A 17,383-nucleotide genomic window follows, 5' to 3' on the forward strand; every position below is an offset into this window, starting at 1 on the left:
AAATTATTTTTTCTCCTGAAATTTTTCTATTGTAGCGAATTATTTTAATAGGCTTTCTATTGCCTTTACCAAGCAGCTACCTTCATTTCATAATTCAAATTTGGGCCTCTTTAGAATGTTGGCTTTTCTAATAAATCCATCATGGAAATGGTGAACAGACTGGCCAAACTTTCCTATGTTTTCCCACTGCTGTCTGGAGAAAAGCTTAGCAGTGCCTTTTTTCAAACATCTTTCGAGTCATTTGTTTGCACCTCTTGGGTCTTCCAGATTTGGCATGCTCGATGGCAGTGGTCGTAAGATTGAGTTCTTCTGGATCTCGTTGCTGTATATCTTGGTAAATCCCTCACAAACCCAGTGAAACAAATAACCATCAGCAGTTTTAATATCAAAAAGAGCTACAGTCAGAGTTTGCCATTATTTGAATTTGAGACCTCTTTTGTCTTTGGTGAGATTTGTTCCATGAGGTTGGTCACAGTTTTTGCTCTGAACTTCCTCGGTGTTTCACTTGAATTTACAAAACTCGAAGTCATTGTTCTATAGGTAGCAAGACTCTCTTTGAAAACTTGATCCTTAAGATCACAAAATGTAGTTTTGGTTCCATGAGTCTTTGTGATTAGGTTCTCCCAAATATTTCTATTAGTGAAAATAGCTGGTGCCTCCCATTAGGTGAATCTTTACTTGAAACCTGGTCATTTCCTTTCTGTATCACTTTTCCTCTCTTTTTCTAAGGAGCTTGGTAGAATCAATCTGTAAAATTATTTGGTCCTTTAGTAAGGACCTTTAGTAAGGGTAAGTTTTTAAATACCTTTTCAATTTCTTATGGAGTCTTTATTTAGGTTTTGTACTTTTTTCTTTTTTTTTTAACAGCTCTATTGAAATATAAGTTACATATCATAAAGTTCACCCATTAGAGTGTACAGTTCAATGGTTTTTCTAGGGGCATATTTACAGAGTTGTGCAACCATCACCATAATCTAATTTTAGAACATTTTATATCCCCCAAAGAAACACACTAGCAGTCACTTTAAGCCTATAAGGTTCAGCTTTCAGCCTCCCAAACTGAGCACAGTTGATGAATGTACTATGCTCAGCTAAAGGTAAAAAGGTAAAAAACTCTCTTTAAAAGGTTTAAAAAAAACTCTCAAATCGATCCCATGAGCTCTGTCCTCAAAAACAGAATCTTAAAATTAAAAAAAGAAAGAAAAAAAACAATAGAATTTTTAAAAAGAAAAATAGTATATCCTCTCTGGTCTCTGCCTGCTTTTTCTTCCTTTTGAGGTTCCCCCCTACATGTAGAATTCAGCTGGCACAGTAATTTGGGCAGTTTTTAAATTTTAATTAATTAATTTTTTGTTGCACCACACGGCATGTAAGATCTTACTTCCCCAGCCAGGAATCGAACCCACACCCTCTGCGGTGGAAGCGCAGGGTCTCAACCACTGGACCGCCAGGGAAGTCCCTGCATTTCTTTTTTCTTTTTTAATAAATACATTTATTTATTTATGGATTTATGGCTGCGTTGGGTCTTCGTTGCTGCGCGCGGGCTTTCTCTAGCTGCGGAGAGCTACTCTTCGTTGCGGTGCATGGGCTTCTCTTGCGGTGGTTTCTGTTGTTGCGGAGCACGGGCTCTAGGTTCGCGGGTTTCAGTAGCTGTGGCTCGTGGGCTCTAGAGTGCAGGCTCAGCAGTTGTGGTGCACGGGCTTAGTTGCTCCGCCTCATGTGGGATCTTCCCGGACCAGGGCTCGAACCCGTGTCCCCTGCATTGGCAGGCGGAGTCTTAACCACTGTGCCACCAGGGAAGCCCCGTCTTCAGGATTTTTGGTTCTTATTGTTGTTCGTTTTATCTGGCTTTTATAAACGTTATCTGTGGGAAGTTTGTGTGACCACTTCACTGCTCCAACATCACAAGCGTATGTTTCTGGATATATGCCCAGGAGTAGGATTTTATTTTATTTTATTTTTTTGACTGTGCCACGCAGCTTGTGGGATCTTAGTTCCGTGACCAGGGATTGAACCCGGGCCACGGCAGTGAAAGCTCTGAGTCCTAACCACTGGACCGCCAGGGAACTCCCCAGGAGTGGGATTTTAGGTGGGTGGGAAGGAGCACACATACTTAGTGTACCATCTTGATCCAATCAATTTGGAACTTAATCTCTCAGATCCTAAACTCAGGACGTTTTTGGACTAGGCTTAATTCCTGAGGAAGTGGACTGTCCATCTCGGGGAGAGAGAATTTGGAAAGTTCTCTAGGTAGATTCATTCCATGATACTTGATTTTCATAGGAGTCCATATGCTTCTTTAAGAGCTCATGTTGGGACTTCCCTGGTGGTACAGTGGTTAAGAATCCACCTGCCAATGCAGGGGACACGGGTTCGAGCCATGGTCCGGAAAGATCCCACATGCCGCAGAGCAACTAAACCTGTGCGCCACAACTACCGAGCCTGCACTCTAGAGCCCACGCGCCACAACTACTGAGCCCTCATGCCTAGAGCCCGTGTTCCGCAACAAGAGAAGCCACAGCAATGAGAAGCCCACGCACCGCAACGAAGGGTAGCCCCCGCTCACCGCAACTAGAGAAAGCCCACGAGCAGCAACGAAGACCCAACACAGCCAAAAATAAATAAATGAATTAGAAAGAAAAAAAAAGAGCTCATGTTCCCCCAAGGAGGAGCTCATTCACTGAAGGCAGTGTCTGACATAAAACATTTCTTATTTCAATAAATATTACCACTCTAACGTCGGCTTGATTTGATCTCTGCTAATCAGAATTGGCAGGAGCAAGGAGCCCCTGCTTTCCTGTTCCAGCACTTGCTGTTTCTTTTTTTAAAAAAATTTTTATTTATTTATTTTATTTGGCTGCGCCGGGTCTTAGTTGTGGCATGCATGCCGGATCAAGTTCCCTGACCAGGGATCGAACCCAGCCGGGCCCCCTGCATTGGGAGCGTGGAGTCTTAACCTCTGGACCACCAGGAGTGTCCCAGAGCTTGCTGTTTCTAGGTGGTAGTCCAGCATCATAATTTTACCTCTGAGTCCCAAAGCTAAATATGTGGAAATGATCCACTTATTTTTCCATTCATTCCAAAGTGAGTAGATCTTAACCTAAGAGAGAGGGACTCTCTTTTTATGGATGTGCTTTTGCTGATAGGTAGGAATTTCTTGAGAGGTATTTAAATCTAAAAGCCCAGTCTCCACAAGGACTTTAGCTAGAAATGCATACTTTATTTTTCTGGACACGCCCTGTGGCATGTGGGAATTTAGTTCCCCCAGCCAGGGATGGAACCTTGCCCCCTGCAGTGGAAGCGGGGAGTCTTAACCACTGGACCACCAGGGAAGTCCCTAGAAATGCATACTTATAAAGCAGATGGTCTTTATTGTACCCTGGTATGACTCCTTTTTCTCAAATTGGAATAATCTGTAATTTTTTGGACATTTTTCATTATATTTACGAGTTGTCCATTGGGGGGAAAAAACCCAACAGACCAATTACTATGGGTTTTTCTTCCTTGTTCACAATCTCATATTTTCTCATAACTAAACAAAGAAGTATTTTGGGTTGTCTGCAAACATGAATTCTAGAACCCTTGTCGTTTTCTTCTTTGAAATTTTAACAAGATTGTCTCCTTTACAGGAAAAGGTTTGTTTAGTCTCTTTTAATATAAATATTCCACAGATGTATTTCTTCTCATGTGTTACTTGCGATCAACAGGACACTGAAAGACTTTTAAATTGGCATTTTCCTTTTGAGCAACTTTGTCCCAACCCTTCGTAAGAAAAAAGACTATGAAAGATTTTTTTTTTTTTTTTGGCCACACCGCATGGTTTGCAGGATCTTAGTTCCCCGACCGGGGTTTGAACCCGTGCCCCCTGCAATGGAATTGCAGAGTCCTAACTGCTGGACTGCCAGGGAAGTCCCAAGACTATGAAAGATTGTCCACAGGTGGTTTGAGGGCATCACATGCCACTTTACACAAAAAATCTGTAAGACCCTCAAGCTTGAGATAACAGGTGTCTAAAGGCGTCCTTCCCTCCATCCTCGTGAAGGCCATTTTAGTGTCAGACCGGCACCGGAGAAACACTGTGCATCTCGTATGGCTGCATCCCTTATCCTCTTGGTGGCTTCTTTGCAGTGGCACCGCTGAGCTCTTTGCCACCTGTGCCAAGAAGGACATCCGGGTGTGGCACACGCTGTCCAACAGGGAGCTGCTACGGATCACTGTGCCCAACATGACCTGCCGTGGCATAGATTTCATGAGGGACGGCAAGAGCATCATTTCCGGTAAGGTCGGTGTGCCAGGGTTTGGCTTCGGGCTCCGGCTGTGGCTTCGGTTCTCGTCATTCTTATCCTACCAGGCGCGACATGGGGATGACCTGGAACAGCCTCCCGCTGTCCACTTGCTTCTCATCTAGCCTCTCTTTGGAATTCCCGTCCAGCTGGGATCCCTTCTGAGCTAGGAATTACCAAGCAGCAATCTCTCTTCCCCCACGCTGCTGCCTAGAGCGTGTTGCTTTCTCTCTAGCAAGGAAATTCAGTGAATCATTTACAAAGTGGATTTGAGGCCTTAGCGAGTCCGGGGCACTTGAGTGAGAACCCTTTTTTTGTTCAAGAGATTAAAAACTACTTAAACTAAGTTATAGCTCCAAGGGAATTTATTTTTAATTCAGTTGATTATGTGATGCCAAAGTATTTTTTTTTTTTTTTTGCTGTACGCGGGCCTCTCACTGTTGTGGCCTCTCCCATTGCGGAGCACAGGCTCTGGACGCGCAGGCTCGGCGGCCATGGCTCACGGGCGCAGCCGCTCCGCGGCATGTGGGATCTTCCCGGACCGGGGCACGAACCCGTGCCCCCTGCATCGGCAGGCGGACTCTCAACCACTGCGCCACCGGGGAAGCCCAATGCCAAAGTATTTTAACATAAATTGTAGACACCATGATATTCTAAATCAGTATGCATCTCTAAAAATATTTTCCTATAAAATCCTAATTTCTTAATATTGTTTATGTTCAATCCGTATACAGATTTCCCCAGTGGTCAAAAGTGAATTCACTGGTTCACATGAATGAAAAGTCAAGTGGGTCTTTAGGGGCAGCTATTTAAACAGTGATATCAGGAGACTTCCCTGGCAGTCCAGTGGTTAGGACTCTGCGCTTCCACTGCCGGGGGCAGGGGTTTGATCCCTGGCTGGAGAACTAAGATCCCACATGCTGCGACACAGCCCCCCCAAAAAAATAATAATAAATAAAATAAAATAAAACCCACCTCATCCCCTCTTTTCTTGGTTCTGTCTCCTCGTGTTGGATTCTCCCCTGGGGCGTGTCTTCTCCACAGAGCGGTCACCGGAAGCTCTTGGCTTACATTACACTTAGAACTAACAAACCCCGGGGTCAAGAATCTTGGAGTCCCCATCACCTGCTCTTTTCCTCTAATACCCCACCCCTACTTCCCCCCAATGGCTCCCCCTTCAGAGTATATCCAAGATCCCATCCATCTCATCATCTCCACCCTCGTCTCAGCCACCACCTTCTCTCGCCTAGATTATTCTAGAAGCTTCCTACCAGGACTCCCTGCTCTGCTCTTGCCCATTACTCTTCTCCCCCGATCTGCTCTCAACACAGATGCCAGAAAACTCTTTAAAATGTAAGTCAGATCGTGCCATTTCTAGGGCTCAACGGTCCTTTCCTTTTTAAAAATAAAAGACAGGGCTTCCCTGGTGGCGCAGTGGTTGAGAGTCCGCCTGCCAATGCAGGGGACACGGGTTCGAGCCCTGGTCTGGGAAGATCCCACATGCCGCGGAGCAACTAGGCCCGTGAGCCACAACCACTGAGCCTGCGCGTCTGGAGCCTGTGCTCCGCAACAAGAGAGGCCGTGACAGTGAGAGGCCCGCGCACCGCGATGAAGAGTGGCCCCCGCTCGCCGCAACTAGAGAAAGCCCTCGCGCAGAGACGAAGACCCAACACAGCCAAAAATAATAAATAAATAAATTAATTAATTAAAAAAAAAAGACAAAGTCCCTGCAATTGCCTGCAAGGTCCCCCCTGACTTCTCTCCCCCCCAGCCCCACCTTCTTACCTCTGACTTTGTCTCTTACTGCTCAGCCCCCCGAGCCATACGTGCTTCTTTGCTCTTCCTATGCTACACATAGGGCCTTTGCTATAGCTGTTCAGTCTGCCTGGAATGTTCTTTCCCCAGAGAGCCCCATGACTCATTTCCTCACCACCTCACCGTCTTGAATCTTGGCTGAAATGGGATCCACCTTGAGCATCCTATTTAAAATTGCTAAGGTCCAGAGCTGATGCTGGAGGTGATGAGGGGCAACCGGCCAGGTGAAAAGCTGGGTGAAGAGCACAGCAGGAAGAGGGAACAGCAAGTGCAAAGGCCCTGAGGTGGGAAATTACTTGGTGTGTTTGAGGGATAGAAAGAGGACCAGTGTGTCTGAAGCTTAGAGGGTAAGGTTGGGGTCAGGGTTGAGGGAGAGTAGTAGTAGAAGAAATTGAAGGGGTAGGGAGGGAGCAGAGACTAGTTACTCTAGAGAATTAAGGAGCTGTTTTTCATTGTAAGTGCAGTGGGGAAAAGCTTTTTGAAAGTTCTTCATCAAGGAGGTGACATGATTTTAAGAAGTTCACCCTGGCCCCTGCATAAATAATTGATTGCAGGAGGGCGAGTCTCAGGCTAGGGAGAAAGCTGTTATAATAATCCAGGAGAGAGGTGCTGGTGGCTTGGACAAAGGTGGTCCCAGGGGAAGGGTTGAGACGTGGCCAGATTTACTGTGTTCAGATTGTAATGCTGATGGGACTTGTGATGGATTGGAGGTTGGGTTGGGTTGGGTGGATGGCACAGAGAGGAATCAAGGATGGCTCTGAAGTTCTTGGCTCGAGCAGCTGGTTGGGTGGTGGCGACTTTTATGGAGACGGGGAAGATGATGGGAGTGGGAGAAGAAGCGTCAGGTTTAAAGTGGGGGCGAGGGGTGGGAAGGCAACGTTTATTTGCAGGTGTTAAGTTCTGCATCCCAGAGGCATGATCAACCAGCCGCTTGAATGTGCAGGTTGTGTGGCTCATGGGAGAGGTGGGAGCTGGCCTCTCGCTTCTCTCTCCTGGGATGGGGCTCACCTGGAGGCAGGTTCAACTAAGGCAAGTCGCTCATTTCCCTCAGGAGGCGTGGCCAGTTTGGGGAATCAGGGAAAAGGGGGCTAGGATTCCTGGCAGCTGGTGGGAGATCGGCCTCTTCCCTCCATCACCACCACTGCCCCCAGTCCTGTCTCTCACTTATGATTTAAGAGAGCCGCAGTCTGCAGAGACCATGAGTATACTCATCCTGCCTGCCTTTGTTTCCCTTTCGTGCCAGCGTGGGACGACGGTAAGATCCGAGCCTTTGCCCCAGAGACAGGCCGGCTGATGTACGTCATTAACAACGCCCACAGGATTGGAGTGACGGCCATCGCCACCACCAGTGACTGTAAAAGGGTCATCAGCGGCGGTGGGGAAGGGGAGGTATTATTCTCGAAGGCAGAATCTTTTTAAAATAGCCCTTGGTTTAGAGCAACTGCCTCATAGCAGGCCACTAATTTGATTTTTTCACCTGTACTAGGAATCAGGCAGGACCAAATTAAGATTTTTGATGAAACTCTGAAATACCTCATAAATTAAAGTTCTAATAATATAAATACACATATCAATATTTTTGCTCCCAGAAAGGACATTTAGGATACAGACATGAAATCATTCTACAGGGAATTGAGCTAGGAATCCAAGTTGGTGTTTTGCCAGAGTTTTAGAATACATTTTTTTTTCTCCTTCAAAAACCAGTTATATAAATTGTCTTTATCTTATCTTTTAAAGGAGATGCTATTTTTAGAATTGATTCTTTCATCTACCCAGATGCTTCGACCATCATTTCAAAATTATTACACTCGACCTTTTCGTTCCATCATTTCAAGGAGCCTAAAACATCTTTTTAGGGAGAAGAAAGGTACAGCATCTTCACGTAGCCTTTGGCAGAGTTTGGATCAAACCTGTTAGTGGCTGAATGTTTGGGTTCTGGGGCCACACTGCCTGGGCTCCGATTTCACTTCTGCCACTTCCCAGCTGTGTGACCTAGGGTGTGTTCTTGAACCTCTCTGTGCTTCAGTTTCCTGTAAAAGTAAAGTATAAAGTGAAGATAGCAATACTCCAATTAGTGAGATGTTTTTTTACACTCTTTATTTTGTACGAAGTCTTCAGAATCTGGTGTGCGTTCCACGTTCAGAGCACATCTCCATGTGGACTAAACCGTGCAGATGTTCCACAGACACACTTGTCCTAGACCATCACCCTGCTCTCTGCCCATTATCACCCTCGCGGCTCTGTTCCCTGCCCTCATGCCTTCAGCCACGCTGTTGCTAACACCCACAGCATCCTTACTTGCTCCCTCAGCCTTTGGGGGCATCGACCTTGCTGAGGAGGGTTACAGGAGGGAATCGCACAAAACAGATTCGTCGCCCCCAGCCCTGATCAGCAGTCTTTTCACAATGCCCGCTCCCATTCCCCACAGCTACTCCAGACCTTTTCTTCCAAGAACATAGTCTTCAAGGTCTTTGTAAGTACTAGAGACCAGGGCTGCTGGTCCGCAGGGGTGCACCGGTCTGAATCCCGGGGTTGCTAAGGTACTCTTAAGTATTTTATTTCCACTTTCATTGGCCGTTACCTGAGTTTATACCCAAACCTCCCTGCCATCCCCCAGCTAATGGCCGGCACATCCAAGGCTCCAGTCCTGTGCTGTTTGGCTGGTGCCCACACCACACTGGCTAGAACATCTGCATCTCACCCTGGCTAGAGAGCCACTGCCTGCCTCCATACATTCAAGATTGTGGATCTGTTTGTTTTCTCTGGCAATAGTCATCACCCTGTCCCATGTCAAGACATACTGAGTGGGCTTCCCTGGTGGCGCAGTGGTTGAGAGTCCGCCTGCCGATGCAGGGGACACAGATTCGTGCCCCGGTCCGGGAAGATCCCACGTGCCGCGGAGCGGCTGGGCCCGTGAGCCACGGCCGCTGAGCCTGCGCGTCCGGAGCCTGTGCTCCGCAACAGGAGAGGCCACAACAGTGAGAGGCCCGCGTACCGTTAAAAAAAAAAAAAAAAAAAGACATACTGAGTTATTTGAACAGCATAGCAAGGAAGATGGCCCGGCTCATTTGGGATAACCTCACGCTTCCTCATCTTCTTGACTAAGAAAGTGTCTTTGCATGTTTTTCTTACTTCATTTAAGGTTATTTCCCTCTTGTCCGGTGCAAATAAGTTAGTCTGTTATCACTGATCCCAACACTAGTTTTCAGTTTAGTGTTCAACTAGACTATGGCTCCTTTGTAGTCTTACATCACTTACGCAAAATAATTTCTGCTCTTCTTATGTTTTAGAAGTCCAACACGTTCATTATAAGAAGCGTCTGACTACACTATTATGTTCTCTGGTATAGTTGTGACAGAGCGTTTATCCGTTACAGGACCTGCTGGTAGAACCGAATAACTTTCCTTTCTACTTACCCTTTTTATTACAGCTGGGGCATCATTTTGAAATGTTGTGTGTAGGTAGTTGTATCACCTCTGCATTTCATTTCAAGATAGCAAAGGGATATTAGACAATATTTGTTACTGAAAGTTGGGTGTTGGCTTCCGTGGAGTTGAGAACCACTGATTTTAGATGATTGAGACAGCAGCTGATGGGAAAGTTTAAATATGGCTCTGGGTACCCAAGAGATTCCCTGATGGAGGCAGGACTTTGAGAGCAGTGCTCAGCAGAAACGAGCAGACATGTTGTTTCACTCGGTTTAGCAGCAGCCCCTGCATTACTGGTTTTAGCAGCGGGTGTCTGATATATTTCTCAGCCCTAAAGTAAAAACAGGTGAAGGCTCCCTGGTAGGGCATCTCCCTGGCTCCGTGGAAGAATATTCCCGCCCTGCAACTTGGCATCCCTACCTCACTCAACTGAGATGAGGACAGGGAAGTAGAAAAAGCAAGTCAGCCCAGGAGATGAGAAAGCTCTTGGAATCTTTTACTTTTTTTTAACCCCCTTCAAAAATTCCCAAGCTGGAATTGAGAGCCTGTGCTTTGTGGCTTCCAGGTGAGGGTGTGGCAAATAGGCCACCAGACCCAGAAGCTGGAGGAGGCCCTGAAGGAGCACAAGTCCTCCGTGTCCTGTATCAGGGTGAAGAAGAGCAACGAGGAGTGCGTCACGGCCAGCACGGACGGCACCTGCATCATATGGGACCTCGTGTAGGTACCAGTGATGGGGAGGACCAAGTGATGCAGAACTCAATCCCAGCATTTTATTGAACTCAAGGGAAGACTCAAACAAAGGGTAGAGGGCTTCCCCGGTGGCGCAGTGGTTGAGAGTCCGCCTGCCCATGCACGGGACACGGGTTCGAGCCCTGGCCCGGGAAGATCCCACATGCTGCAGAGCAACTAAGCCCATGAGCCACAACTACTGAGCCTGCGCTCTAGAGCCCGTGAGCCACAGCTACTGAAGCCCGTGCGCCTAGAGCCCATGCTCCACAAAAAGAGAAGCCCCCGCCATGAGAAGCCCACACACCGCAAAGAAGAGTAGACCCCACTCACCGCAACTAGAGAAAAGCCCGCGTGCAGCAACGAAGACCCAATGCAGCCAAAAATAAATAAATAAATAAAATTAAAAAAAAAAAAAAAGTAGTAAGTAAAGTTTCTCAGGAAGAGACAGTCACGTTTCACAGCTCTGGAATCTATTTTCCAGGCGTCTTAGGAGGAATCAGATGATCCTGGCTAACACCTTATTCCAGTGTGTTTGTTACCACCCTGAAGAGTTCCAGATCATCACCAGCGGGACAGACAGAAAGGTAAGAGTCAAGGTCTTTCTGGTACAAGAGAAGAGCAGTGACGCCTTGTGGCTGAGGGTACAGGCTCTGGAGTCAGGCCATGCCAGTTCAAACCATGGGTTTGCTGGTGATCCGCCGTGTCAGTTTGGAAATGCTACGTAACGTTTTGGGGTGCCTTTGCTTCCTTTTCTGCAAAATGGAAGTGATGACACCACTGACCTCATGCAGTTGCTGTGGGGATTAAAGTCATGATTGAATATGATGCTAAAAGCAGGGGGCCTGGCACAGAGCAGACACTCAGTAAGTACTGGTTTTGATTATGAGGACATTTCTAAGGCTGGAAGTGTCGTGCCCAAGGGAGCTGTCACTTTGATTAAATTCAAATTGAATGACAATAGAGCTCATCTCTCATCACCCGACTTCGTCAATATATTAAAAATCTCTTAAGCTAGGGAGTCCATGTCCTTCAGTGAAAATTGGCCATTATTTGGGGGGGAACATTTCCCCCTTGGAGCAAGCAGGAGGCTTCAGGAGAGAGACACATGGAAGGGCAAGGAAGCTGGGGTGTCTCCCACCCTGCCAGCCACATCGGATCAGCCAGATCTTGGCCTGATTACCTGCACATCCAATTACTGGGTTTGAATACCCCTAATGTAGACTTTGAGATGACTTTGAGATAATTGAAGAAGAGTTTGCATATTCATTGTTTTGCCAGATACAGGCTAAGTTAATGGAGTTAAAAGTATTGAGGGAAAAGTACAAAAGGTACCTTCCCTCCCCACCTCCATCCCCCAAATTAGAATCTAGGAGTGGGGTTTTTTCCTGTTTAAGCTTCCCAGGTGATTGGGAATGACTGCCTGAGACACTTTGTCATAAAAACCCAAGGAATGCTTCCTGGTCCAACCGGGATCTGCCCGACACAGACAGAATGTTCTGGGAGGGCGTGAAGAACTGCCTCTGTGTTCCAGTCTCTGTAGGTTGTTAGGTTTCTTTGTGTCTCATCCGCCCAAACTGGCCTATGCCTGCCCATCCCCCAACTGTGCTTGACTTGTGGTCTAAGTGGGCTTCCTCTTGGCACTGGGGTAGGATGGATATTAGGGAGTTAATCACCGCGTCACTATAAATGCTTTGATGGACGGTTCATATTGTTTCTAAATTAGTGTGATATCTGCCATATTCTAGGTTTCAGCTTTTGAGGCTTGAAACAATCTATTTCCCTCTTATTTGAATTTTGACCAGAATATTCCAACCATAAATCATAAATCTGTCAAACTACTCTAAGTGCTGGGGACATGACAGTGTCCCTGCTGTCATGGAGCTTACCTACCTTCTGTATTAATTTTGGGTGGGAAGGGATGGAATGGGATAGTACACATGTAAATGAGTCCATGAAAGAGCAATGAGTAATAAGTGAACAAGATGATACGAGATGGTGAAAGAGCTAAAAAAAATATAGAACAGGCTATAGGATAATGGCTGGGAGAAGGAAGCTGTTTTAGCAAGGATGGTCAGCGAGGCCTCCTTAAGGAGGTGGTACTTGAGCTGAGGCCTGAGTGCCAGGAGGACCTAGCCATGCTTTGGTCTCAGGGAAGACCATTCCTAGGAGAGGACACTTGGGAAAGCCCAGGGGAGGCTCACTTTGACTTCCCTGGTCAAGGAAGCTGGTCATCAAGCACCATCGATGGGATTCCTGAGGAGCTAGGATTTGGGCATGCTTTCATACTCCTTTATGTTTTTACTATGAAATCAGAACTTTATTGTTGAAGTGACCGAGCATCGATAGAAATTATAAAGCAAAATAAATAAATAAAAAGAAAAGAAAAATTTTAAATAGCATACACCATTTCTAGCTAAGTTCAGAGGAATACAGATTCCTGGCGTAATGACGGGAACGCAGGAAGTTGCCATCAACATGAAACAGAGAGAAAGTTCTGGGTGAAATACCCAAGTTCCCACTCCTGATTCCTGGTCAAGGGCTCTATGTTTAGAAAGAAATTTTTTTTTTTTGTGGTACGCGGGCCTCTCACCGTTGTGGCCTCTCCCGTTGCGGAGCACAGGCTCCGGATGCGCAGGCTCAGCGGCCATGGCTCACGGGCCCAGCCGCTCCGCGGCACGTGGGATCTTCCCGGACCGGGGCACGAACCCGTGTCCCCCACATCGGCAGGCGGACTCTCAACCACTGCGCCACCAGGGAAGCCCTAGAAAGAAATTTTATTTGTGAATTGGTTGTACATTTACAAAGTTCAAAGTTCAAAAAGCATAAAAGCAGTATATTCAGAGAAAAATCTTCCTTCCTTGAGCCCCTGTCTCCTTTCCACCCCTAACCCAGTTCCTTGGCCCAGGAGGGGGCGGGGGGTGGGGGGTGAGGATGCGGGTGGAATATATGATCAATCTCTGTTTAAACCCAGCCCTGCGGAATGTTCTGTTGCTTTGAGGCAGAAGAGAAGGTTTGGAATAAGGGTGGGGTGAGGAAGAGGGAGGGCCGGCCACGGTGAGAGCTCACTTTTTAAGGCCCAGTCTCCAGAATTTTCCAGAACTGCTCATTCCCCAAGCTGGAGGAAGGAAATGCTTTCCCCTCCCGCCAGGCCTAAAGAAAGCTTCACTTTCCTCCTCTTAAGAGCAGACTTGGGAAAGTGGATGCAGTGGCCGCTTTCTTCTCTCCTTTACAGCTCCCTTCAGGCTCAATCTGCTCCATCTGACCAAAAGTACTCTCTGTCTCAATCCAGTTTACCAGCATATCAACACCTCTTTAAATTGAATGCAAATTTTAAAGCCACTACTAAAAATATTAAAATGATTTCTCCACCCCCTGCTTTAGCCTATTTATAATTTCAGCTGGTGTATCATCCCGGGTGTATTTTTGCTGTCTGCTATATAAAGTAGAACCTCCTTTTGTTAGCATGCGTGTGGATGATTTCACTGATCTGAACCCCGCCTCATGCTTCTTTCTTGAATTCCAGATTGCTTACTGGGAAGTGTTTGATGGGTCAGTAATCAGAGAGTTGGAAGGTTCCTTGTCCGGGGCCATCAACGGCATGGATATCACCGTGGAAGGAGTGCATTTTGTCACAGGTCAGTCCTGGGATAAGAGAAGAAAGCCGAGCCCAGCTTATTTAAATGGGAAGGTGGAACTCCCAGGCGGGAGGCAACTGGAAGTGACCACAAAAGGGTCTAAAGGGCAACGTGGTTAGATTCAGGCCTGAACACTGCAGCCGGTGTGGCTGGCAAAGAAAAATCCAGAAGCCACATTTCAATGAGAGGAAACATTTGCTCACGAGCCTTAGGGGCACAAATATAAACCTAAGCTTCCACTGCGTGCTTTTTCTGTGGTGGGCAGCGATGAAAGAAATGGGCCTTTACACAACATTGTAAACCAATTATACTTCAATTTAAACAAATTAATTAATTAAAAAAGAAAGGAAGAAAGAAATGGGCCTTTACGTGGGCTGGGCTGTCCAGTCTGCCTTGCTCTGCTATTTCCGACTGAAGTCTTAAATGCCAGGCTTTTCGGTCAGCATTTCCAGGGGGCATTTGCCACACAATGTGCCCATTGCAACAGCATCAGTCCCATTTCTTGCAGCCTCTTGGATTCTTCCGGACAGTAACCAGTTAATGTTCCAAATCAATAAGTTTCACAAACACATTTATGTAAAGCATGATATAAAATTAGACATGGTATGATCCTAATCACATATTCAGATGTATATCTGTGTAACTTACAGAGAAAAGACCGGAAGGAACTAAACCAAGATGTTACTAGTGGTTCTTTCTGGATGGTGGGATCGAGGGTGATGTCACCTCTTTACCTTTTTTCCCCCCCAAATTAACTACAACAGATCTAGATTTTTATAATCAAGGAAAAGAGTGTTTATAAAGATAGGTTTTTCTTCCTTTAAATCGGCACATGGGGAATGTATTGAAAACGATCCAGTAATTTAAAATCAGGACTTTCTCTCTGTTCTGTTGCAGCAATGCCATGTAACTGCTTTGTCATTTTCAGGTGGAAATGACCATCTTGTCAAAGTTTGGGATTACAATGAGGGTGAAGTGACTCACGTTGGGGTGGGACACAGCGGCAACATCACCCGCATCCGGATAAGTCCAGGAAATCAGTACCTCGTTAGCGTGAGTGCCGATGGGGCCATTTTGAGATGGAAGTACCCATTTCCCTCATGAAACGTTGGAGACCTCCTGGATTCACAGCATTGAATACCGTCCTGTTGGAGGCTGAGCTTAGATAACTCCACAACTAGTCTTGCTTTCTCACACCTGTGTGTCTGTGCTTTGGTCAAAATATTTTATCTACAAGTTTCTCCTTTCCTTTATAGAATGCATTTTACATTCTCGGATTGTATATTAAAACTGAGACGTGTTCAAGAATAATTCATCCAGACTGTAAAGTTTTTTTATTATGAGTAAGCTCCCAGTTGTTGGTTTCCTGTCATAATCTCCCTTCTATGACTCCGCAAAACCCACAGCCCTTCCTCATAATTTGTCCACAGATAACCATTGCTGTTAGTCTCTAAAATTAAGGAAGGTGATTTTACCTTCTTTTTTTGTGGTACGCGGGCCTCTTCTCACTGTTGTGGTCTCTCCCGTTGCGGAGCACAGGCTCTGGACGCGCAGGCTCAGCGGCCATGGCTCACAGGCCCAGCCGCTCTGCGGCATGTGGGATCCTCCCGGACCGGGGCACGAACCCGTGTCCCCTGCATCGGCAGGTGGACTCTCAACCACTGCGCCACCAGGGAAGCCCTGAGTTTAACTTCTTAATCAGCATTTCATTGGTCAAGCTGCCTGGGGCAAGACGTGGGTTTGGATCCAGATCTTGGGTAGGGTTTTTGTTTTGTTTGAACTCTCTGATACTCCGTTTTGTAAAGCAAGAATACCTGCTCAAAAAGTGATTGTGAGAATTAAGTGAAATAATGTATTAAAGCGTCGGCAGAGTTCATGACACAGAGTAGAAACTTCAATACGAATTATGGTGCTTTCTCAAAGAAAATGTGTGTTGGGGATCTTGGGGGTAATTATCAAAGGTGAAATTTCATAGATGCTTTTCTGGAGTTAACCATAAAATCTTTCTCCTCTGCTTACCATTAGAAGAGCGATGGAATGGACCTTGTGTATTGACTGTCCAACCAGGGAAGGTGTCCTTTTCCAGGGAGGGTAAATAACGGTATTTCCCAGAAACACTTCAAGTCTCTAATTCACAGGACAGTCTTTTGTTCTGTGCATATTCTTTATCCTTTACCTAATGCTTTCCCCGCCCCCCCCCCCCCCCCGCCCCTGCATCAGGTAACCTGCTGCTGCCCTATTTGACATATCAAGGTGGATATTTAATAAATGATGACCACTTTAGTCATCAGATAATAGATAACATTTCAGGGCATTCATGTGATAATGCCTCCTGCTAATCTCTTGTTGAGCTAGAAATTGATGAGAAATTCACTGTGCGAGACTTTGCCGGAGTAACGTGACAGTTACAAGATAAAATGAGGGAAGTCCCCAGGGAATCAAGGGCAAGACAATGCCAAGTCAATTCTTATTGGGCAACAATTCAGCTGGGATTTTGCGTTAAGGAGTGAACGTGAGACCTCCTAGGGGGCGCGCCCGGGAGCTGGAAAACTTCCTGGTGAGCAAATACTGAGGCTGGAAAGATCTAAGATGCGGGGTTGTCAGTCCACAGACCCCGCTTGAGTTCCGGCTTCTCTGCTTACGGGTTGTGTGGCCTCAGCGCATTGCGTTAACCTCTCTGAGCCCGTTTCTCCACCAAATAAACCGAGGACGGTCAAGTCTCGCTTGCAAGTTTTGCTAAAAGCCCTAACCTAGTCTGTAATTTAAACAAGCAAACCACAACCAATCCCGGGTGTCTCTACACGCGCCTCCCAGTTCGGGTCCCAGGATGGCGGGTCCCGCAAAGGCTCTGCCTCCCCTGCGGGGCAGACGGGCTGGAAGGAGGTGGCGCCACCGGTCCGCACACACCTGAGCCTGCGGCGGAACCAGCGGTACCAAGGTACTCTCCACCCGTTCACCGCCCCCAGGGCGCGTCTCTCGCTACGCCGGAGGCTGCCCTCTGGGGAACCTTCCTTTCCCTTCTTTTCACCTTCGCCTGGAGGTAATTACAAGAAATTTAGCAACAGCCAGGGCTTTGCAATTTACTAGGGCGTTCACATTTATCATTCCTCTATTATTTTCACAGCTTGAAGGCTGGGAGCGGACTGGGAGCAGAGGTTAAATTCAGGTCGGTAGGTTTAGGAGAGGTTAGGAAGTGGGAGGGAACCTGAATTCCGTGCTCCAGTGCTTTTATTCCTGGTCCGAGCGGCGGGGGCGGGACCCGACGGGGGTGGGGGCGGCGGGGCGCTGCCCGGGGCGGGCCCTACGGCCTGATTCCCGCGCGGGGCGGGGCGGCCCCGCCCTTGGCTCCGCCTCCGCCCGATCCCCGCACACCTGGCCCGCAGGTAGCCGGCTCCCGGGCGCCTTTCCGAGCCTGGAAGGGCCTGTTGGCTGCTCGTCCGTCCGGCGCCCGGAGGCCGGGGGCTCCGCTCCGGGAGGGGCGCCGGCGGGAGCC

At 47.2% G+C, this 17,383-nt stretch overlaps 1 protein-coding gene across 2 annotated transcripts in view; it reads left to right on the forward strand.

The window, feature by feature from the left end:
• Positions 1-14,994, forward strand: part of CFAP52 (cilia and flagella associated protein 52) — a 33,383-nt gene extending 18,389 nt beyond the window's left edge. For both annotated transcript variants that reach the window (XM_065897263.1, XM_065897264.1), the window contains 6 exons: positions 4,129-4,277; positions 7,342-7,487; positions 10,092-10,243; positions 10,737-10,839; positions 13,779-13,890; positions 14,819-14,994. In XM_065897263.1, the coding sequence (XP_065753335.1) occupies positions 4,129-4,277; positions 7,342-7,487; positions 10,092-10,243; positions 10,737-10,839; positions 13,779-13,890; positions 14,819-14,994 (838 nt within the window). The remainder of the gene's footprint in view (positions 1-4,128; positions 4,278-7,341; positions 7,488-10,091; positions 10,244-10,736; positions 10,840-13,778; positions 13,891-14,818) is intronic.
• Positions 14,995-17,383: the final 2,389 nt, after the last annotated feature.

The sequence above is a fragment of the Phocoena phocoena genome, chromosome 19 (assembly GCF_963924675.1).
Source record: "Phocoena phocoena chromosome 19, mPhoPho1.1, whole genome shotgun sequence".
In the NCBI taxonomy this organism is placed as follows: Eukaryota; Metazoa; Chordata; class Mammalia; order Artiodactyla; family Phocoenidae; genus Phocoena; species Phocoena phocoena.